The sequence below is a fragment of the Suricata suricatta genome, chromosome 7 (genome assembly GCF_006229205.1).
Source record: "Suricata suricatta isolate VVHF042 chromosome 7, meerkat_22Aug2017_6uvM2_HiC, whole genome shotgun sequence".
Taxonomy (NCBI): Eukaryota; Metazoa; Chordata; class Mammalia; order Carnivora; family Herpestidae; genus Suricata; species Suricata suricatta.
The window spans coordinates 39,703,490-39,725,910 of NC_043706.1; the positions used below are offsets into that span (position 1 = coordinate 39,703,490).

Sequence of the window (22,421 nt, forward strand, 5' to 3'; positions counted from 1 at the left end):
AATGTGTTTTGTGGGGAGGAGGCTCCCAACATCGTAACAACACTGGAATAAGTGTATTGGGTTTTTGGGCTACGGTGAGGCCAACCATCAGGAAACAGTTGTCTCCCTGGCTCTGCCACCTGCCAGTTGTGTGGCCTTGAGCAGGTCACTCAATCTCTCCGAGCCTCAACTGCCTCACCTGGGAAATGGAACTTAGAGCCCTTAGCTGGATGGGATGAAGTGCTGAATGTAAGGCCTTACAGGTACCGCGTGGTGCTCTGTATCCCATAGAGGCAAGGCCAGGGAGTGGGAAAAGGCTTTGCTGCCAGTGAGGTGCTCCTTAGATGGGAGGGAGCAGGCTTTGGGAGAGGCGCCTTGAGTTCCCTGGCCCCTGAGAGCGGATTGGGTTTGGGGGCCAGGGTGGGAGTGGGTGGGGTTCCTTACTGGGGAAACGGCTCCGGCTCCGCGGTGGCGCAGCTGGGTCTGTGGCCTGGGAGGCAGTCTTGCGGGTGCCTGCTTCCCCAGCCCATACCTCAGGTCTGCAGCTGGGTCCTGCCTCCTCTCAGGTGGGCCATGGCCAGGACTTGGCTGCTGCTTCTCCTGGCCCTCGGGTGTCCAGCCCTGCCCATAGGTGAGCCCCCTCCCTGCATCTCTCTCTGTGCCCCATTAGTTTGCCTATGCCCACTCCCTTGCTCCTGACCTCTTTGGGTGTGGGTGGGATGTGGGGAGGCAGGACAGACCTAGGTGGGGTTTCTGGAGAGGGTCTCACTGTAAGCCCACCATTCCCTCCCCCACTGTGTTCGCCTTCCAGCTACCTCGATGTGGGGCTCCAAGCCCTGCTGCCTGGGGTCCACAGTGTTGGTAGTAAGGCAGTCACGTGTTGGAGGCAGAGAAATAAGAACAAGCTGGATAGGCATCCAGAGACGGTGGGGAGGGGGTAGCCAGGGCTGGGATATGGGCAACACTGTGAGGTCCTCTCCTGTCCTTCCCGTCCTGGCCTCCTGCCCAGAGTGCCCTATTCCAATAGGGTTCAGAATGTCTCGGGTCCACCCTGCTCCCCCTTCTCAGCGAGGTCTCAGGGGAGGTCCCAAGGTCCCAGTGACTTCCCAAGGGTATTACCCCCCAGTTCCTCAAAGATCAAGGATGGAGCCAAAGGACTTGTGTTTAAAGGAGAACATTCCAGTGGCACCTGGGTGGCTCAGTTGGTTAAGCGTCTGACTCTTGATTTCAGCTCAGATCATGATCTCACAGTTGGTGGATTGGAGAGACCTGAGTCCAGCTCCATGTCGACAGCACAGAACCTGCTTGGGATTCTCTCTCTTCCTCTCTCTCTGTCCCTACTCTCTCTCTCTCTCTCTCTCTCTCTCTCTCTCTCTCTCTCTCTCTCAAAATAAATAAACTTAGAGGAGAGAATTCCAGCTTCATCTAGAAGCATGTGCATGTTTGCGTGTATGTGGTGGGGACAGTCCTTGACCTCTGAGTCAGGGCATCTTCTTTTTCTTTTCATTTTTTTAAGTTTTATGTATTTATTTTGAGAGAGAGCGTGCGCTAGAGAGCAGGGGAGGGGCAGAGAGAGGGAGAGACAGAGAATCCCTAACAGTCTCTGCAACATCATCCAGGAGCCTGATCCTGGGCACCTTCGATCTCAGGAACCGTTAGATCATGACCTGAGCTGAAATAAGAGTCAGACACTTAACCGAGCCACCCAGGCACCCTGGCATCTTCTTGATCTAAAGCTGGCTTCCAGTATTTTCATAAGCTCTCTTTTGCTAGGAAGATTAGCCGTATCTATGTGGAGCCGGAGGAGCCCACGGCAAAAGGTCTGAGCTCTGGGGAGGAAGCAGTTAGGGTGAGGAGGAGCAATCCTTGGCAGCTTCATGGAGGAGGCACATGCCTCCTCAACCTGGGGAGCATCTCTGTATGTACTACTGAAGAGGCTCAGGAGGTCCAGTGTCCTGGAGCTCACTTTTGGCTTTCTCTATTCCCTTTGTTTGCCAGGCCTAATTAACATTAGTATTGATAAAATAATACTAATTCTTGTCTGCCAAGATGTTTGTTATTCATGAACTTTATTCTTCACAAGTTTTATTGGGCTGATGTTAGTAACCTCATTAGATAGGTGCAGACTTCGAGACTCAGTAAATTAAGTGGAAAAGCCAGGAGTCAAACCAGCTCTGTCTGAGGCCATGTCCCAGGCTTGATCCATTTTGTCATGCAGCAAAATCTTAGCCATCCTTCCATGTGGGGTGGTCTATGGGAAAAGTCAAAGAGACCTGAGTTCCATCTTGAGTAGACTACCTTCCCCAGCTTCTAGATAAGTTCTTTGACTTTCAAGGACCCTTTCCTGAGCACCCCCAACCTGACCTCCCCACAAGATGATCTGGTGTCCTTTCCTGCACCCTGGGGCATTTCTTTAGCTTGGCTGCATTTAACTCATGGGGTGAATTTGTGGGTTTTAATGTTTGAGATATTATTTATGTGAAAAGATATCCAACTATTCAAGAATAACATTTTGGTTATTATGTATGTTGTCACCTTTAATGAAAAGAATAAGATTGTAGAAAATCAGGACTATCCCAGAAAATATAGGATGTTTATAGTATCCATGTGTTTTTTTAATTTAAAATTTTTTTTTGAGAGAGCATGAGCAAGTGGGGGAGAAGCCAAGGGAGAGGGAGGGAGGGAGAGAGGGAAAGAGAATGAATCTTAAGCAGGCTCCAGTCAGTATGGAGTCCTATACTCGGGGCTTAATCCTACGACCCTGGGATCGTGCGTGACCTGAGCCAAAATCAAGAGTTGGATGCTTAACCAACTGAGCCACCCAGGCACCCCTATTTTTGATTTTTAACTATGAAATAATACAGACATACACTTGAAATAGGTGAATTGCATAATATATAAATTATATCTGAACAGAGATCTTTTAAAAAATATTACAGGGGCACTTGGCTGGCGGGGTTGGTAGAGCATGCGACTCTTGGCTTCAGGGTTGTGAGTTTGAGCCCCATCCCACATTATGCATAGAGATTCCTTAAAAATAAAATATTTTGAAAACATACTACAGATCGGAGCAACAGGATGGCTCAGTTGCTTGAGTGTTGGACTTCAGCTCAGGTCATGATCTCATGGTTTGTGGGTTTAAGCCCCGCATCGGGCTCTGTGCTGACAGCTCAGAGCCTGGAGCCTGCTTCCGATTCTGTGTCTCCCTCTCTCTCTGCCCCTCCCCTGCTCATGCTCTGTCCATGTCTCTCTCAAAAATAAATAAACATTAAAAAACGTTTTAAATACTACAGACCTACAGAAAAGAACAGAGAATAAAGCCACGAACACCTTTGCCTATTTCACTCAGATTAGCAAATGGTTAAAATTTTGCCATATTTGAATCAGATGAAAGGAACAAAAAGTCACAGATACATTCGAAGCCCTCTTTGATCTCATTCCAGATCTTATTTCCTTCCCTTCCTCCTCTGCGGTAACCACTCTCCTGAGGCTTGCACAACAAGGTATTACAAGAATTTGTTTATGCACCTGCTATCTTTCCCATGGGAAACGTTCCTTGAGGGTAGGGACAATGTCTTCATCGGTGTTTTATCCCCAGTTCCTGGCACAGAAAGGTTCAGATATGATGGGTGAGGGAAGGATGGATGCATGGATGCATGGACAGACCTACAAATGGAGGGTAGAATAAGCATAGGAAAGATGGATGATGGGGAAAAGATGGATGACTAGATGGGCAAAGGTAAGAAGAGAGGGATGGATGAGTGGGCGGGTGGAAGGACAGACGGATGGTGGAAGCAAACCCAGATGAAAGGGACAGAAGTCTACTATGAGGTGCTGGCCAGCCTGGAGGGCACAGACTGATCAAGCCCCCCACAGGTGCGTGCTGTCTTACAGGCACAGGCGGCACACCCTTCCCCTCTCTGGCCCCCCCAATCACGCTGCTGGTGGATGGGAAGCAGCAGACGCTGGTGGTCTGCCTGGTCCTCGATGTAGCACCCCCTGGCCTGGAGAGCCCCATCTGGTTCTCAGCTGGCAACGGCAGCTCACTGGACGCGTTCACCTACGGTCCTTCCCCAGAAGCTGACGGCACCTGGACTAGTTTGGCCCAGCTCTCCCTGCCCTCGGAGGAGCTGGCAGCCTGGGAAAACTTGGTCTGCCACACTGGGCCTGGGGCTGGCGACCACGGCCAGAGCACACGGCCCCTACAGCTGTCAGGTGGGGATGGAGTCTGGGCCCCTGTGGATGCTCCTTGCCCTTCCCCCACATACCCTGGAAACAGAATATGGTGGGAGACATACAGTGAGAGACAGGCTCCGGGCCCTGGGGGTACGGGGGGTGTTTACAGGCCAACCATCTGAATGAGGTGATGATGGCCTCAGGACCCTGAGTCCAGGATTTGCAACTCCTTCAAATATCCAGACTCTGATGCATGACTTCCAAGAGGCAATAACACCTCCTCCCTCCTATTACCTAGGATTAATATCTCTATCACCCTATATATGACACCCTAGCTGTAAGCACCAAACAATAATTAAATACAAAATGCTTTCATCTACTTATTGTTTGCTCTGTGCCAGGCACTGTTATAAACACTACATTCATAACAGGAAGTCATATTATTTCCCCAACCTTACAGGCACCAAGAAGCTAAGCCAGCTGTGAGTCTTCCTAGATGACTTACTTCCTCTTTGGATTATGGCAGTTTTGTCATCTTCCAGACGGGAATGTGTGCTGAATAAATGCCCTGCCTTTCAAAGAAGGGTGTTAAGAAAATAAGTTTCTTGCCTAAAAGCGCTGAGGCACCTGGGCACAGAACAGTGGACTTGGGGAGTAAGAGAGATCTGAGGAATTGAGGCGAATGGGCCCCAGGTTCCTGCTGCTGGTTCATGTGTCCATCTATCCAACATGCCATGAACAGGTGCCCTGTGCCGGGCTGGGGCATAGTGCTGGGGTGGAGGGCAGAGCCCACCCCCAGAGACTTACTCTCTTCTCCTTGGCTGGCAGGAGAGACGTCCTCAGCCAGGACCTGCCTCTGGGAGCCTCTCAGGAGTGAGTACTGGGGATCTCGGGCTCTGGTAGGGTCTGGCCTGATGGTCCCACTGTGCAGGGGCGGGGGGGGGGGGGGTTGGTGGTGTTCCCTGCCTCGCTGGGTTGGAGTCTACCCATGGGTAAATGGGAGTGGGTCCTTTGACCCCAGACTAATCCCTGGACAGCAGTTGAAAGGTGTAGGTGAGAGTTAACAAGAAGGCTCCTTAAAGCCCTCCTGGGGCAGCCCAGATGGCTGGTCTCAGCATCAGAGCCTTGGGAGACTGGGTGGTAGACAGTCCCACCACCCAACAGAGAGAGCCATGAGTCAGGTTCCACTTCCTCACCACATAGAGCATTTGGAGCTGGTTATCTGCCTCCACGTCAGTCAGATGCTAATTTCTGCCTCCTTGTTGGGGAATAAAATACAATGACGGCTAGGAAGGTATGTGTTATTATTCAGTTAGAGCTGAGGTTAGACAGCAGGGAGGACTTCCCCTGGCTTTGGGGAACGGGAGGAGGCATGGCAAGGGCAGAGGACAAGGCCCCTCCTCCCCAGAGAACACCCTCCTGCACGTGGGGCTGAAGCTGGCCTCCAGGTCCCTAACTGCCCATCTGTCCCCCGCAGGGACGCGGGGCCAGGCACTGCGGCTGGGGGCGCTGCGGCTGTTGCTCTTCAAGCTGCTGCTGTTGGACGTGCTCCTGACCTGCAGCCACCTCCGCGCCCTGCCCTCCATGCTGGGGGACCCCGGGCTCCCCGCGCCCCCCGGGACCCCCCTGGAGCATCACTGCCTCCCGCATCCTCCGTCCGCAGGAGAGCCCTCGGCCCCCGCCGCCTGGATTCACCGCAGTGCTGGGGGGCCGGCTGGCCCAGGGCTCACCCGGTCGCCGCAGCCCCACCTTCTCGGCTGGCAGGCCGGGGAGCCCAGTCTGGGAGGAGGGGACGCTCCCGACCCACCAAGCTTGGGCCTGGTGCTCGTGAGTCACCCTGCATCCCCGCCTCAAGCCTTGCGATCTTTGTGCATGACCTGCCTCCCTCTGCAGATGGAAATTTCCGGCGCTGGGGTCTGTCGCCTGCCTTGGACTGAAAGGCCCTCTGAGGGAGGAGGCCGAGTCTCTCCCATTAGACCGGGAGCCGCTTGAGAGTGGTGATCCACAGGTACTGGGACATTTGAGGTGCAGAGAACGGAGAGCAATTAAAGGGGAGCTTAAATGACACAAACGGAGGAAACATATTTGAATTCACCTCTGCCCCAGGAGGAGGGGATTTGGCAGATTTTGAAGAAGCAGAAATCTGGGAGGGCTCCCTGGAAGAAGAGGGCTTCCTGAGGGTGTGACTCTGGGAACTGTAGAGTGATGCCGGGGTTTGAGGAAGATGCTGTCCTACCTCTGTCTCCTTCTCCCACAGGCAGGCATGGAGTGAGGCCCCCTCTCTGTCTCCCCACCCAGACCCAGCTTTTCTAAGAGGTCAGGGCGAGGAGTCCAGGAAGCCAGGAGGGTGGGGTGCTGGGCCTGGTGTGAAGTTTTGTACAGACTTGACAGAAATGAACAGGGCCGGGATCCCAGGGTAACAGAATCATATGCGATGCCAAAAGCATGGATATTAATTACAAACTTACACCTTATTAATCAACGAAGGGTCATTATTCATTTAACAAATATTCATTGAGCATCAACCCTGAGTCAGGCACTAAAGAGTTTTTTTGTTTCCTAAAGAGGGTTCTTGCACTGATAGTATACGAGACCCCCCCCAGTAGAGTGTGTGGCCCCTGTTTCTCCAGCACTAGCTGGAAATCCAGCCTTTCCAGGGGTTCCTCTCCAGTAATCACCCCCAGGGATCTCTGCGTGCTTTTGTGTGAATCCAGGTGTCCCCTGTACAGCACAGGGCAATCTGCTGGACCAGTGGTGCTACCTTCGTCTTCCTTCCCCCAAGGTGGTGTTAGCAAATGCTCTAACACCCCCCCCACACACACACACGGTGTCAGTGACACTTCGGGCTTTCCTGAGCCTCTGTGTCCTCTCAGCCTCTGTTCCATGACAACCCTCACTGTCTGCTCCACTGCTCATCTCTCACCAGCCTGTATGGAGATGCTCCTGCCTCTTTTTGGATTCTTCAAGGAGGGGTATCTCACAACTCCTGGGGACGAATCGGTCCGCCATCCCCACACGGCTTGCTTCTTCCCCAACACACAGACTTAGAAGAAGTCTAAGCTAGGCTGGGTTGAGGCAGGGGCACGTCTGGCTATATCCTCAGGCTTTCCCTGGCCACTGTCCATTTCCGGCCCTCAGCTCCTGCCAAACTGATTTGTGCCTTGGTAAATGTCCTTCAGACGTCCTTTTGTTCATTTTGGAATCAGAACTTCCCTTGGCTTCAATGCCCTTCCTCATGGTGTCCCAGTCCCCCAATCCTGTCCTGCCCCAAGCTCAGTTGCTACTGTGGCTGGCTCAATGTTATTTCCCAGGAGGGTTCCCGGGCCTAGCTAAATCTCCGCCCTTGGCCAGGCACTGAGTCCCCCCAAGTCTTATGAAGCCTAGAGAAGATGGTGGATCACAGAAGGGTGTCCTGATCCCATGTGCAATAGAATTACACACACCACAGCCCCTTCATATCTAAAGTGCCTTGCTGCTCGCACAATTGTTTTGAGCAAAAAGGTCTGGAAATAACAAGTCAAAAGGCTGAGCATCAGTCCTTTGAAGACTTTGTAAAACAGTACAAATATCCAACATCTAGGAGGGAAACATAGGGCACTGGGGAGCAGAGCCTTGCAGACAAAAGTGTAATTTGCAGACAATTTCTTAGAGGAGCAGCCTTGGTAGTGTGTATCCATAGGACACTGAGCTCGGGGGCAGTCTGAAGCAGCCCCAAAGACCCAGGAAGTCCTCCTCTTGATGAGGAGATGGGGCCCCATAGAGCATCTCCTTGTGCGGGGCACCTGTTGTTGCTGGGAAGGTGGAAGGGAAATACAATTGTTCATTGGCCAAGTCCCTGCTTTGTGAAAGCTCAGAGCCCAAAGAAATAAATAATAGGGCAGAAAAGAGAACTAAGGTTACATACTCATAAAAAAAGTGTGAATTTTTTACAATCTGTTGATTGTAATCTTTAATTCCACAAACCTATTTGAACTTGCCAGCTACAGGAAAGTTTTTAACAGCCGCTAGGAGCATCCTTTGTGATCATACATATAGAAACTGAGTCTCAGGGTGCCTGGTTGGCTCAGTCCATGGAGCACCCAGCTCTTGAATTTGGGATTGTGAGTTCAAGCCCCATGCTGGGTATAGGAATTACTTAAAAATTAAGAAAGAAAGAAAGAGAGAGAGAGAGAGAGAGAGAGAGAGAGAGAGAGAAAGAGAAAGAGAAAAGGAGGGAGGGAGGGATGACAGGAAGGAAGGAAAAAGAGAAAAAGTTGAAAAGAGAAGAGGAAAGGAAAGGAAAGAAAAAAAAAAGAGAAGAGAAGAAAAAAGGGCGGGAGGGAAGGAAGGTAAAAAGAGGTAGGAGAAAGGAAGCAAGGAACAGGCTCGGAGGAGAGGTAATTTGTCCTAGTTCTCCGGGGGACAAATCGGGGGTTACTGGGCACTAAGACAGCTGTCTGAAGGCTGGAGACTGTTTGAGTCGCCATGGTCTTACCTACACAGCCTACCAGTGATTAGCAATTACAACAATAACAACACCGATAATAATAAAATTTAAAGACAGGTGCTCACTTAAGGGTTTGCTGCATTACGACCCCGGGAGGGAAGTGACGCGCAAGGAGGCGGTGGCGAGGGCCGTGAAGACCGCCTTCCAGACCTCTTCCAGGACCGACGAGCACTACCTCCTCCCTTTCAGGCTCAGCCCCACTGGGCGTCTAGGTCCTCCAGCCCCTCCAGCCCCCCCGGAGCCACCGTTAGTGTGTGGGGAAAGATGCTGCCATTGGAAATTGAGGACACCATCTGTTCCCTCATTGGTCGAGGCCTAAAAGAGATCGCCCTCCCATTCGCTGGGAGGCAAGCCCCGGAAAGCCCATTGGCTACGTAGTCCGCGGGCCTTCGTCCGCTCGGAGGGCGGGCCGAGGCAGTAGGTGGAGGGAGCGGGCCGGGGGCTCCCTGTTGCCCTGGTTACGCCGAGGCACGTGTGCAGTCCCGGAAGCGGCTCCGGGAAGCTGCCCAGCGCGCGCAGCCGGAGGAAGCATAGCCCGGTCCGCGGGGATCGGGTCCGGCTGGGCAATGGAGCCGTTGCCTGAGCCTGCACCCCGGCCCGGGCCCCGCTGTCTTCTGCTTTTCTCCATGGTACTGTTGCTGCTGTTGCTACTGCCGACCCCGGAGCTGGGCCCGAGCCCGGCGCAAGCAGAAGAGACCGACTGGGTTCGACTCCCTAGCAAATGCGAAGGTGAGGGGGCGGGGCCCGCCGGGAGTTTCCTGCCAGGGGGCGGGGCGTGCAGAGAAGGGTCGGGGGAAGCCAGATTCTTGCATCCTGAGCTAGAGTCTCTTCATTCATTGAAGCCGCTGTGTGTGTGTGTGTGTGTGTGTGTGTGTGCCTGGCACTGTGCTGGACGCTTGGGACACAGGAGCGGGCAAGAGATCAGGTCTCGGTGCACAAAAGCAATTATAATCCAGGGTGGTAGATGCCATGACTGATACAGGCTTTGCGGGCCGAGTGAGGAGCATCTAATCTGGCCTAGGGATGGGGGAAAGGCTGTGTGTAGAGGGAAGTCAGGAAAGGCTTCTTATAGGAAGCCCAAACAATAATTAGGACTTCGCTGGGCGAAGAGAAGTGAAAAGAGAGAATGTCTTAGGAAACCACAGATGCAGAGGCCTACCGGCTAAGAGGCAAAGGAGAGGCAAGTTTGAGGAACTGAGAAGGTCTGTATGACTGTTCGTAGGGGAAGAAGAGCCTGAGACTCCCCTCTTTGTGCCCTCACTGCAACCTAATCGGTGTAATTGATGGACTCCCCCACCAGATGAGAGCTTCTTGAAGGCAGGACCTTTTCTCAGATATTTATTCGCACAATGCCTGGTATGCACCAGTGAATATTTTTGGAATCAATAGGAATAAACAGGGACTGTGGGTGTGTATACAGGAAAGAGAAAGTCTGAGGCCTAAGGGGAGAAGAATATGGGGCCACATTGGGACAGGAGTAGAGCCTGGGGAAATTTGGTGAGGGAGGAAGAGGATCTAGGAATAAGGAGAAAATGAATCCCAAAGGTATAAGAGTGGAGGTGTGGAACTACAAAGAGAGAGAGAGAGCACCAGGGCCCAAACCAGTGATCCAGGACTATGAAGGGCCTTTCTTCCTCCCCCCATTTCTGTTTTCTCCTCAGAGCTTCGCAGTCGCTCCTTTCTTCCCATCTCTGTAACCCAAACCCCTCAGAAAGTTGGCTATAAATCCATTTCATCCCCATTCAAAGCGTACAGCAGGCCAGATGTTCCGTAAGCACTAGGAAGTGGGGGTGGGGTGGTTTGGGACACATAATCCTTTCATTGGAGAGATGAAAGGTGAGGTGTTTCAGACATGAGCTGACTTCACTGGGAGGGCTCCCAGTATGGGTGCTAGCTTGTACCTTGTCCCTCAGTCCCATAAATAGACAGGCAGAGAGTTTCGATGCTTTCCTTTCACTCTTTCTCTAGAACTCTCCTTTGCGGGGCTCACTTCCTCTCTTTGTTTTCAATCTTAGTCTCCACTGTGTCTCTAATTATCCTCATAGTCTAAGAAGCTCACATTTCTTTCCAGTAGGAGGCATTCACAGACTCAGAAGCAGAGAGCTGGCAAAGATCTTAAGAGATCATTCGAGTCCAACCTCATTCTGTAGGTAATTGATAAAGATCAATTTAATACGCATTTTCAGGGCCGCCTGAAATGGTCAGTTAACCATCCCACTCTTGATGCGGCTCAGGTCATGATCTCACGGTTTGTGAGTTCCAGCCCCCATGTTGGGCTATATACTGACAGCGTGGAGCCTGCTTTGGATTCTCTCTCTTTCCTTCTCTCTCACTGCGCCACCCCACTTGCCCATGCTCGAGCTCGCATGCATGCCCTCTCTCACTCAAAACAAATAAATAAAACTTGAAAAAAAAATAAAAGGGATTTTCAGTCACAAGATGGCTTGGCAAACTCTTAGGCTTCTCTTAATAATGTATTTGCTTTTATTTATCAATGTTGCACCTTCGTTGTTAAATGCTGACTGTGTCTGGCCCACAAAGCCTGCCTCCTGGCTCAGTAGCCTCAGTGGAATAGGTCTTGGCACAGAGGAAGGAAGGGCTGCCCAGAAAAAGAGTAGGTGGGTGTCCATGAGTCTGGGGCTGATGCCATGAGCCTCCCCCAAGTCTGGTTCTGGGTGGGATCCCCAGAGGGGGTCTCGAAGAGGTAAGGTTTGGAAGAGCTGGGAAGCAAGGTTATGGTTGATGGGCACAGGAGAGAAAGGAGGTTCCAGGTCCCCAGGGCCTGGAATCCTAAACGTGGAGGGCGTGGGAGAGAGGAGCAAAAGAGCCAGAAAAGCGATGAGCTCACACACAGTACAGAACAGAGAGGGGAGGGGGACAGGTGTCCTGGATGGAGAATCAGGGAGCTGAGCTGCCTGAATTCATTGCAGACCCAGATCCCGGCTTTTATTTTGGAATTTTTGTGTGTTCCAGATTCTCCAAGCCATCTATTAATGTGTATGTTATAAAATTTTACCAAGCACACCTTCAGGGAATGTATTTGTTTTGGTGGTGAGTTGGTCTCCTACCAAAGTCTGCTGTCAGTGTTGCAAGAACTCTGATGGCATTTAGCCTATAGACCATCTTCATTCAGAGGCATCAGAAGCTGCTGGACCACAGACACAGTCTCTCAGCAATATTTATAAGTATCCAGCACACAGAGTCCTAGACTAGAGGAATACAGAAAAAAATCCAATAAATGATGCTCAGTTAGGATACCCTTATGGTCTGTTTGGGAGATGCAACATGGCCAAAGGCCCTTAGTGAGGGCATGGATCCTGCAGAGGCCCAGGTCAAATCAAGAGCAGGTGGGATTGGTCCAGAAAAGCTTTCCGGTAGAAGGAGGCTTTTAAAATGAAGTTGGGAGAATGGGCAGAGAAGTGCCTGGAGGCTTGGACAGGTCACACTTTTAGTGGTGGCCCTCCTTATGCAGTGGTAATTATTTGTTTACACTTATTTCTACTCATTAGACTGGATTTGGAACCTCGTTTTCATCTGTGAATCTCCAGGCCATGCCTGACACCTAGGAGTCGCTTAATAACTGAGGAAGAGTAAGAGGAAATGAGAAGATGAATGTACAGAAACCGTAGACACAGGCCTTTGGGGGCGGGGGGGCAGTGGAGCAAATTACCTTGGTAGGAACAGAGAGCTGGGAGTGGAGCAACAGATGAAATCAAGTAATAAAACAGGCATACAAGACATTTGAGGACAATTGGGGAAATTTGAATGTGTAGTGAGTATTAGGTGATACTGGAATTATTGTTAATTTTCCGAGTATCAGTATGGTTGTATGGAGAAGGTCCTTATTCTCCAGAGATGCATGAGGACATTTTTAAGGATGAAAGATCATGATATCTGCAACTTATTTTTAAAATAGTTTAGCAAAGGGGCCTCTGAGTGGCTCAGTCGGTTAAGTGTCCGACTTTGACTCGGGTCATGGTTTCATGGTTCGTGAGTTGGAGCCCCGCGTCGGGCTCTGTGCCAACAGCTCAGAGCCTGGAGCCTGCTTCAGATTCTGTGTCTCCGTCTCTCTCTGCTCCTCCCCTGCTCGTGCTCTGTCTCTGAAAAATAAACAAACATTTAAAAAAATTGAATGGTTTAGCAAAACAACGTATATATTGTTGAGATATGTTACTATATCATCATTATTTTATATGTGGGAGATTATACAGATCATTAACAAACTGTTGAAATGAGTGGAATGTGTATAGTTGTTCATTGCACTCATTCAGCTTTTTCATATGTTTGAAAATTATAAAGTAAAACAATTACAGAGGGCAGGGAGGGGATGGGGGCAGGAAGGACCAGGGAGAAATGGAGTCAGTAGGATAAGGGCCAGGACTGGGCATGGGGCAGTGAATCTTGGAGCCAGGTTTCCCCCAGTGACCTCCGTGTGGTGGTCTGGGGCTAACTCCTTCCCTGCCTGCAGTGGTGACCAGTCTGGGAGAGGCACCCACCTTGGTGTGCTTTGCTGGGAGCTGGCTCCTGTCAGACTCACGTGCACTCAGTAGGGTGTGCTGTGGCTCCTTCCCCCAGTGTGTAAGTACGTTGCCGTGGAGCTGAAGTCCGCTTTTGAGGAAACCGGCAAGACCAAGGAGGTGATCGACACAGGCTATGGCATCCTGGACCGGAAGGCTTCCGGTGTCAAATACACTAAGTCGTAAGTGAAAGAGGGTCCCCACCGGCCTGGCCTGCTTTGTTCGTAAAGGCTTTAGAGGCTTGGACTTCCCTTCTCCCTTCCAGCGAGGCAGACCCACCAACGGGAGGTGGCTCTTGACCAACACCTAAGTTTGCCCACTGGTTTTGCCCCCAACTATTTGTGTGGGCTTCATGAATCCCTTCATTCCACTGATCTTCGGACTTCTTATCTGTCAAAGCAAGACTGTCTCATTCCCAGACTCTTGGATTTCATGGACCAGTGCAAATTAAAAACAAAAAATTGGTAACATAGGATTACCAATTTTTAGTTTGCCAGGAATAAATATTAAAAATAACCCCCCCCCCAAAATCTTTCATCAGCCATGGTCGTGGTCCTTTCAAAATGAAATATTTGGGGATGAATGCCTGGCTGGCTCATTCATTGGAGTGTGCGACCCTTGTTCTCGGGCTTGTGAATTCAAGCCCCACGTTGAGTATAGAGATTACTTAAAAATAAACCTTAAAACAACAACAAGAAAAAGAAGTATTTTAACATCAAAATTTAGTACTTTTTGCTTTATAAAACCATCTACATACTGAATCACTTAGCTTTATAAAAAATGCCTTCCCGTAGAGCTGTTACGATTTTGTCTCTCTGGTCTATGTTCCAGCATTTCAGAGCCCCCAGACCAGATGACCTATCTTCCTTCCCGCTCTGACTTCCCTTTGGTGAGATGCGCAGGTGCTGGGGTAGCAGGGCTGGAGGGACGGACCACTAAGCCACTGGGGCCGGGGACACGAGCTCAGCCCTTCTCCTGCTGCTGTCTCTGCAGGGACTTACGGTTAATCGAAGTCACCGAGACCATTTGCAAGAGGCTCCTGGACTATAGCCTGCACAAGGAGAGGACCGGCAGCAACCGGTTTGCCAAGGTTGGATTTGCGCTTGTTCTTCGTTCCCATTGGGGCCAGGCCTGCAGGTGTCTAAGTGGTCTGCTGGTGTGGGTGTGATTTGAAGACCACACTTGGGGAGTTGCCCTCCTTGGCCTCTGTCCATCCTTCATCAATCACGGTGTGCATTTCTCCCCTCCTGGGTGGCCTGGCTTTTCAGTGCCAGTTGGCACATTCTTCATGGCCTGGGCCTGCCCATCAGGGCCCTGTCTCGGCCTCAGACTGAAATGCTGCAGGGTGGCAGTCCCCGTGGAGGCCTGGACATTTGGTCAGTGAGAGCTCAAGGAGTACAGACCTGTGGGGTTTAGAGATGTTAGAAGACACAGCAGGGGGGCGGTGATTCCCTCATTCCTCTGGGCCCGTAGGGCACCCACCTGGACCTCTGTCAGGGTGCCTGTGTGACATTTAGTGTGCACTCAGTGTATGCGCAAATGCCTCTATCCCTTAAGGAGTTTCTTGCAACAAGGCCCCTAGTTCTTCATTTCTGTATCTTCAGTGCCTGGCACATGATAGGACTTGTCTCCCACATTTCTCTACCTGAGTACCCTCCCAGTGAAGCTGATTCATCAGAAACCCCTGGGAAACCTAGAGAGATAGTCTTAAGCAGCAGAAGTATGAGATTTTTAAAATTTGCCTGAATTTCCTATTCTCCTTGGTAATAAATCCAGGTTTTGCTTTAATATAAAAATGTTTATGGGGCCCCTGGGTGGCTCAGTTTGGTTAAGCATCTGCCTCTGGCTCAGGTTATGATCTTGCAGTTCATGAGTTCGAACCCTGTATTGTGCCGGCATCTTGAAGCCTGCTTGGGATTCTCCCTCTCCCTCTCTCACTGCCCCTCCCCCATTCATGCTTTCTCTCTCAAAATAAATAAACTTATAAGTTTTTTTTAATGTTTTTATTTATTTTTGGGAGAGAAGAGACAGAGCATGAGAGGAGGGGGGCAGAGAGAGAGGGAGACACAGGATCCGAATCAGGCTCCAGGCTCTGAGCTGTCAGCACAGAGTCTGACACAGGGCTCGAACCTACAAACCATGAGATCATGACCTGAGTTGAAGTCAGATGCTTAACTGACTGAGCCATCCAGTCACCCCCAAATAAATAAACTTAAAAAAAAATGTTTAAAATCATTTTCCATGGCAATAAAATGAGAAACAACCTAACCATTCACTAGTAGTTAAATAAATTGATATTGCCATTCAGTGGACAAAGCAAAGAATGAGGTAGCTCTTTATGGACTGAGTCAAAATTATCTCCAAGGTCTGTTATTAAGTAAATAAGGCCAAGGTGCAGAATAGTGTGGCTGCTATATACTACTGCTGGTGTAAAAAGTGGGGGTGAGGAGGGCAGAATAGATTTGTATGTATATTTGCATTACCTCTAGAAAGATAGAGGAAATAGGTAATGTGTAGGTGTAGTCTCCAGGGAGAAGACCTAGGCAGCTGGCCGAAATATTTTTATAGACCCGCATCCTCCCTGCCTCGCTTGTGCTCTCTTTCAACGTGGGAAAGGCACAAGCCCTGGGAAGAACCTGGAGCAGTGAGTGGGTCTAGCCAAGTGAGTGTTTCCAGCCACAGTGAGGGGAAAGAGCCAAGACAGACTTTGTTCCTGAGAAAGGATTAGCTATTCAAAGGGCCTGAAGGCAACAGGAGCCCTTTCTGGTTTTTAAAATTATTGTTATTGGTATTTTTTGATATGAGTGGGAGGGAGGGGCAGAGAGAGAGGAGGAGAATCTTAAGCAGGCTCCATGCTCAGCACAGGGCCCAACACAGGGCTTTATCCTACAACTGTGAGTTCATGCCCTGGGTCAAAATCAAGAGCCAGACGATTAACTTTTTGAGCCCCCCAGGTGCCTCCACAGCAGCCCCTTTGAAAGGTGGAGGTGCCGGGAGGCAGGGTAGGTGTGTGTGTGTAGGTGCAGGTGTGTAGGGGTTGTGGGAGGCAGGCCTGAAAGAGGGGAGAGGAAGGTGAAGTCATGTGTGAGAGGCCCGAGGGTCCTGACTTCTCAGAGCTGGGTCCTTGGGCCTCCAGCACCTCCCAGAGAGGAGGGTGTGAGGCAGGGAAGGCTTTCAGCTTCTTATGCCTGGTTGCCTCTTCTAGGGCATGTCTGAGACCTTTGAGACACTGCACAACCTGGTCCACAAAGGGGTCAAGGTGGTGATGGATATCCCCTACGAGCTGTGGAACGAGACCTCCGCAGAGGTGGCTGACCTTAAGAAGCAGGTACAGGCCTTTCGGCCCTCACAGGCTACCGTGCCTCACCAGTGGGTGGGGACTGGGTCTGCGGCCGAGGAAGGCCACCAAGAGCTGGGAGGCTTTGGTCAAGTCACCGCACGTCTCTTCCCTCAGTTTCCTCAGGAGAATCACAGCCATCTGCCTGCCCTGCAGTGGTTCGTGGGGCTCGGCTGAGCTCCCCCGGGAGCGAGTCCGTGCTGGGGCTTTGCCAACGCAGTGTGTTCTGATTCATAGTGCGACGTGTTGGTGGAAGAGTTTGAGGAGGTGATCGAGGACTGGTACAGGAACCACCAGGAGGAAGACCTGACTCAGTTCCTCTGCGCCAACCATGTGCTGAAGGGCAAGGACACCAGTGAGTCCGAGGGAGGGAGAGGGCAGGGCAAGCGGGCCTCAGTTTTACTGCTTGCTCCCCCTCAGGGTAGGTGGGTTGGGAGAGGGCAGAAAAGAACTAAGAACCAGAAAACACCATAGCATCTCTGCCCTCAAGGAGCTAGATGGGACAGCGTGGAGCAAGAGGTACTGAAACAGGCGCAGAATAACATATAGGTAACTCAGATGTCCCCAGAGGGGCCTGGGGGCCACATCCAGCCAGGAGGCAGGGACTTGACATTGGGCACCACTGCCAGTTACCACTTCCGGGGCCGCCCAGTCAGCGCTCCTCACCCAGCAGACCAGTCTGCTGAGGGTGTCTCTCCTCACCCCAGGTTGCCTTGCAGAGCAGTGGTCTGGCAAGAAGGGGGACACAGCGGCCCTGGGAGGGAAGAAGTCTAAAAAGAAGAGCAGCAAGGTCAAGGCCTCAGGCAGCGGCAGCAAACAGAGGAAGGAGCTGGGTGGCCTCGAAGAAGACCCCAGCCCTGACGAGGATGAGGGCGTCCAGAAGGCATCCCCCCTCACACACAGCCCCCCGGATGAGCTTTGAGCCCAACCCGACGACCCTGTACCTTGACCCCTGACCTGGAAGCTGAAGAATCGGGCACAGCTCTGGCAGACAGGCGGGTGGCTGTCCCGCTCCAGGTCCTTCCTGCCGTGCCGGCCTCCTGCCGGGAAAGACCCAGGGCCAGGGAAGAGTTCAGATCCACTGTGCAGCCTGCCAGCCTCCTCCCTCTGCCAAGTGGCTCTTCTGCACCAGGCTTCAGGCGGTTTCATGCCTGCCAAGGACTCCAGCACGAACTCTGGAGGGGCAGGTGTGGGGAGGGCACCAGGCCTTCACCTCCCCTCACTCCTTCCCACCAGGGAAGCAAGACTACAGGCCACCCCACCACTGCTTACCCCTTACTGTGGACACCTTGCAACTCTGCCCAGCCCTCCCCAGGGCTCACAGAGTAAAAACCTTTTGGCCTTTTTTGTTCTGATTTTTGAGTCCCCTCCGGCCCCTCAGAGGGGCCTGGAATCCTTGTTGCTCTCCGCCCCCCACACCTTCCTTTCTGGGAGGCAAGGGTGGAGAGGCTGCTCCCATCCCCCCTTATTGATGCTGGGCCTGCCAGCTATGGGGAGGCCCAGGTTGTTTTGGGATGAGGCCCAGGACCTGGCTTTGGCCCTGCCCTTCAGCTGCCTTTGGACTCCCTAAGCTCCCCAGGCCAGGAGGGGCCTTGCTTGTGCCCTGAGCACCCGGCTGCCCTCCCTCCTGCCTCTCCCCTCTCATTCAGGGCCTTCCCCTTTGTTGTGTAAACTGTTTACTGGTGACCCTTCCAGATCCCACCCCTCCTTCCCACCTCTTCTGCCCTGCTCGTTAGTCTTGAACTTTGTTCCCTGATGACCACAACTTATCACTCTGCTCTTCCTAGCTGTTGTGCCTGGAGTCTGGAGGGGAGGACACCCCAGGCCCCCAATAACAGCTGGTTACACCGTGTTCTCTGGGTGCAGGGGAGGAGCCTGAAGGCTGGCCTCTAGGAAGAAGGGGTGGAGGCCTAGGCACCGCCCCGTCCTGTCCTGAGGGTGGAGATCAGGGCCCTCAGTAGCAATAGTGCGCTGGCTCGACTGCACACACTCCCAAGGCTTTTACCTGAACCCTTACAACTCTGGGAAGGGGGGGTGCCATTAGTCTCATTTTGTAGAAGACAAAACTGAGGCCCAAATTAAGTGATGTGCCCAAATCCTGCCGTCAGTAAGTGCAGCCAGCATGCAGACTAGGCCCAGTGCATTTCCACTGCCCCAAGCCGCCAGCTCCTTCCCCCACCACCCACCACTGGCAGCGAGATCCACATCCAACTGGTTTGGCTTCTTAGCCGAACTCCACCATCACCAGTAAGCGTCTTTTCAAAGGAAAGGAGGCTTCTTAGAAGGAGACAGTGGCAGAAGGTCTTGGCCGTGTAGGCGCCCTCCCCCTCCCCCCAGGTCCCCTGTGAGCACCGGCGCAGACTTCTGGCCTGGGCCTGGTGGGCAGGAGGGGATGCGCTGCTGGTGTGCCCCAGACTCTGGCTCTGGTGAAATGTTCTAGGGTCTGAACTGCGGGGCGGCCCCCTTTAAGTCTGGACTCAGGCCTTCTTCACCCCTGAATCCGGGCAGCCAAGGCCAAAGAGGGTAGAGCCAACTTGGAAGCTTTTTTCTTCTGGCTGGTGAGGCTTCCAGCAGGTCCTTGGAGGATGATACTTATTTGGTTCAGCCCCTCTGCCCCCACCTGTCTCCAGGACTGGTACTGCCCCCTGTTGAAGGGACTGTGGGCAGTAAGATTCCAGTCGGGACTCAGGTGCCCCCTGAGACTTTGTTCAAGGGCTGGAGCCCAGGGCTGGGGAACCATTTGCAGCCCCCTGGGCAGCCTAGGATTTCATGGCTAGTCTCTAGTTTCCCCATTCTGTCACTGACCCACAGCACCTCAGTGCCTGCCTTACATCAGTCCCTAGAGCTTCATTGGTCGTTAAAGTAGGATGAGACAAGACCTGTCCCCTTATTGGGGTGTTGGCCCAGCAGCCCAATCCAGGCCCAGTCCCAGACCAGAGGGCAGACAGTGCTGTGACTGCTTTGCTCTTTGACCTGTGGCTGCTGCGTGAATATCACGTTCCTCATTCCCACCCCCCCCACCCCCGCCGTGGTTACCGCCAACAAGAGCCAAGCAGGTGGTACACACTAGCTCTCCATCCACCCCCCACCCCCCAGGCCAGCAAGCAGGCTCCCACCCCACCCCCAGCCTGGAAGAGCCAGAGGGGAGATCCAGCTTCCCGGGTTTTTCTTTTCCTCTCCCCACCACACCGCCAAGCCTTTCTGAACTTGAGTATTGCCTTCCACTTTCCTAAACCTCTTCTCTCCGTGAGATGAGGGGACTGGCTGAGCTCTAGTTAATCTAATTTTAGTCCCTTTATTAGAAAGCCCATTAGGACAGGGCTTCCTAAACTCACCTGAGCATGAGAGTCACACGGAATGGTGGTTAAACATACAGATGTCTGGGCCTGGGTTGGGGACCTGGGAGTCTGCATGCTGAACAAGTCTCATGGTTTTTTAGATGAAGCCAGCAGGACCCCACTCTACTGGGAGAAACAGGGTGTCTTCCTAAGAGGGGGCAGGGCCTCAAAGAAGTCACAATGTCAGTGCCTTGTCCTCAGAAACACGACTTGTCAGAACTCCAGAGAGGATCTGTCTCTTAGGCAGAGACTTCGGTCATCTAGAACCACCAAGGCCGTTGGGCAAACTAGAAAGCATTTCTTTTAGTTCCACGATTAAAGGAACCACAGGCCCTGGTGGTCAAGTCTCAGGGGTTAGGGCTCTGTATTCTCAGGGGCGGATGCACAGGGACTCTGTATTTATTCTAAAGGGCAATTCCTAGAAAATAGTTTCTTCAACTTCCCAGTTCCTGGATGGTATTTCCAATGCAGCGTCTTTCAGCAGGTTAGAAAATGGTGCGCTTCACACCCTTGACTTCCATCTGTCAGAAGGTCGTCTTAATGTCAGTTTTGTCAGAATAAGACACCACCAAGATTCCGCCAGAATATAATAAATTTACAAACCCACGAGTGGCAGTCCCTTGAATATGGAACCTTTGTGCAGTACCCAACTGTCCACATATTCACAGCAGCCCCACATCATTTCCGTTCACAAGTGTGAGCAAATGCCTCTTCTTTTTTTTAATCTTAATTTTTAAGCTTATTATTTTAGGGAGAGAGAGAAAATCTTAAGCAGGCTCCACACTTAGCATAGAGCCCAATGCAGGGCCTGATCCCACGACCCTGGGTTCATGAATTGAGCTGAAACCAAGAGTCCAACGTTCAACCCACTGAGCCACCAAGGAGCCCCATTTTTTTTAACCGTTTTTTTTTAATGTTTATTTTGGAGAGACAGACCATGAGCGGGGGAGGAGCAGAGAGAGAGGGAGACACAAAATCTGAAGCAGGCCCCAGGCTCTGTGCTGTCAGCACATAGCCTGATGCGGGGGTCGAACTCAAGAACTATGAGATCATGACCTGAGTCAGACGCTTAACTGACTGAGCCACCCAGATGCCCCTGTTTTTTTTTTTTTAATCTTAAAGCACGCTTCTTGCTGCAGATGGATGATCTGCACCTAAGCGCTTTATAGGAGGGCTCTGTGTACTAATCCTGGCAGCAGAGCTGGCCGAATCTCTCGTGAACACCCCCCCGATGGCCTAGTTTGCTCCAGTAAGGAGTTTCCCTGGGATAATAGCAGCCACTATTCTTTGAGTGCTTCCTACGTGACACTGTTCTACACGCTTTACGTAATTATTTAATACCGCTATGATCCCAAGGCCACGGATTTCTAAAAACTGTTGAAGTACAGAAAAGTGCACGTAGTGCTCAATGATGTTTTACAAACTGAACACCCAAGTCACCTGCACCCAGCTCATGAAACATTATTGCCATCGCCCCCCCACACACACATCTCACCACAAAAAGAAACGTGATTTTCATCTATTTTTTTCACTCTTGTAGCCCCAGCACTTAGTATCGTACAAGGCACAGAATAGCTGCTTAATAAGTAGCTGTTGATGAAAGTTGACATAACTTGTCCAAGGTCCCACAGCAGTGGCCCCAGCAGGTTGTGAGCACAGGTGGAATGCTTCCATGTCCTGAAGCAGAGCCATGAGGCCTGCAGTGATGGCTTGGCTTAGAGTTCCGTCCGCCTCTTACATGGCTCTCTTCTAGAAGGCAGCCCAGCTATACAGCCTGCCAGTCTATGTCTTCCAAATGCAACATGGGGAATGCAATTAGGAGTAAGGTAACTTTCAAGTCTCTTCCTTTTCACAGTTTACTCTTGTATATAAGTGAAAGCCAGCTTGACCCTTATGCTGCCCCTAAGCGTTGGCTTTTTTTTTTTTTTTTTGTAATCTCTACACCCAAATGGGGCTCAAACTCACAACCCCAAGATCAAGAGTCACATGCTCCACCTATTGAGCGAGCCATGTGCCCCTTAAGGGCTGGCTCCTGTTTACAACATTTTTTTTCTTACAAAAAATTTTAATGTTTTCTTTGCTTTTGAGAGAGAGAGATATCACTTCTTGGCCTTTTAGCTAAGATCAAATGTATTTTTTTGAGAGAGAGACAGTGTACGGGCGGGGAGGGGGACAGAGAGAGAGGGAGACACAACTGTCAGCACAGAGCCTGACGCAGGACTCAAACTCATGAACCTTGAGATCATGGCCTGAGCCAAAGTCGGATGCTTAACTGACTGAGCCACGCAGGCGCCCCTCCTGTTTACAATTTCTTGAAGGGGAATCCAATATTAGTCATTGTTTAAAATTGTACTCTCCATCTACTAATTGTACAGGCAAACAGAATTTAAACTTCCTTTAAAATGATCATGGCTCTTTATAAGGAAGTGTTGTTGCACCTTGAGAGGGGAGAGAAGCAGGCTGACTCCATGACCAGTCCCAGGGGCGGCAACACCTCCTATCACCACCAACCCCCGCAAAAGATAAAAGGTTCTCAGTCCAAAAAAGGGAACAAAACAAAAAAGACACTCAAAAAGCTAGATTTTATC

General features: G+C 51.4%; 2 protein-coding genes and 1 long non-coding RNA gene across 3 annotated transcripts; 2 read left to right on the forward strand and 1 right to left on the reverse strand.

Annotated features, from left to right (window-relative positions):
* Window positions 1–552: 552 nt before the first annotated feature.
* On the forward strand, window positions 553–5,986 carry PTCRA (pre T cell antigen receptor alpha). The gene is given in 6 exon segments (XM_029945645.1): window positions 553–610; window positions 3,423–3,482; window positions 3,874–4,194; window positions 4,984–5,028; window positions 5,633–5,922; window positions 5,924–5,986. Coding segments are annotated over 6 exon segments (837 nt in total).
* Window positions 2,030–9,067, reverse strand: LOC115297183. Its single transcript, XR_003911329.1, has 2 exons — window positions 8,707–9,067; window positions 2,030–2,230 (listed from the first exon to the last, which is right to left on the reverse strand). It is a non-coding gene; the product is annotated as an uncharacterized LOC115297183 (long non-coding RNA).
* Window positions 9,052–17,850, forward strand: CNPY3 (canopy FGF signaling regulator 3). Its single transcript, XM_029945643.1, has 6 exons — window positions 9,052–9,370; window positions 13,217–13,340; window positions 14,152–14,248; window positions 16,364–16,486; window positions 16,733–16,850; window positions 17,203–17,850. The coding sequence occupies exons 1-6, from the start codon at window positions 9,208–9,210 to the stop codon at window positions 17,415–17,417; spliced, it is 840 nt and encodes a 279-aa protein (XP_029801503.1). The 5' UTR covers window positions 9,052–9,207; the 3' UTR covers window positions 17,418–17,850.
* Window positions 17,851–22,421: the final 4,571 nt, after the last annotated feature.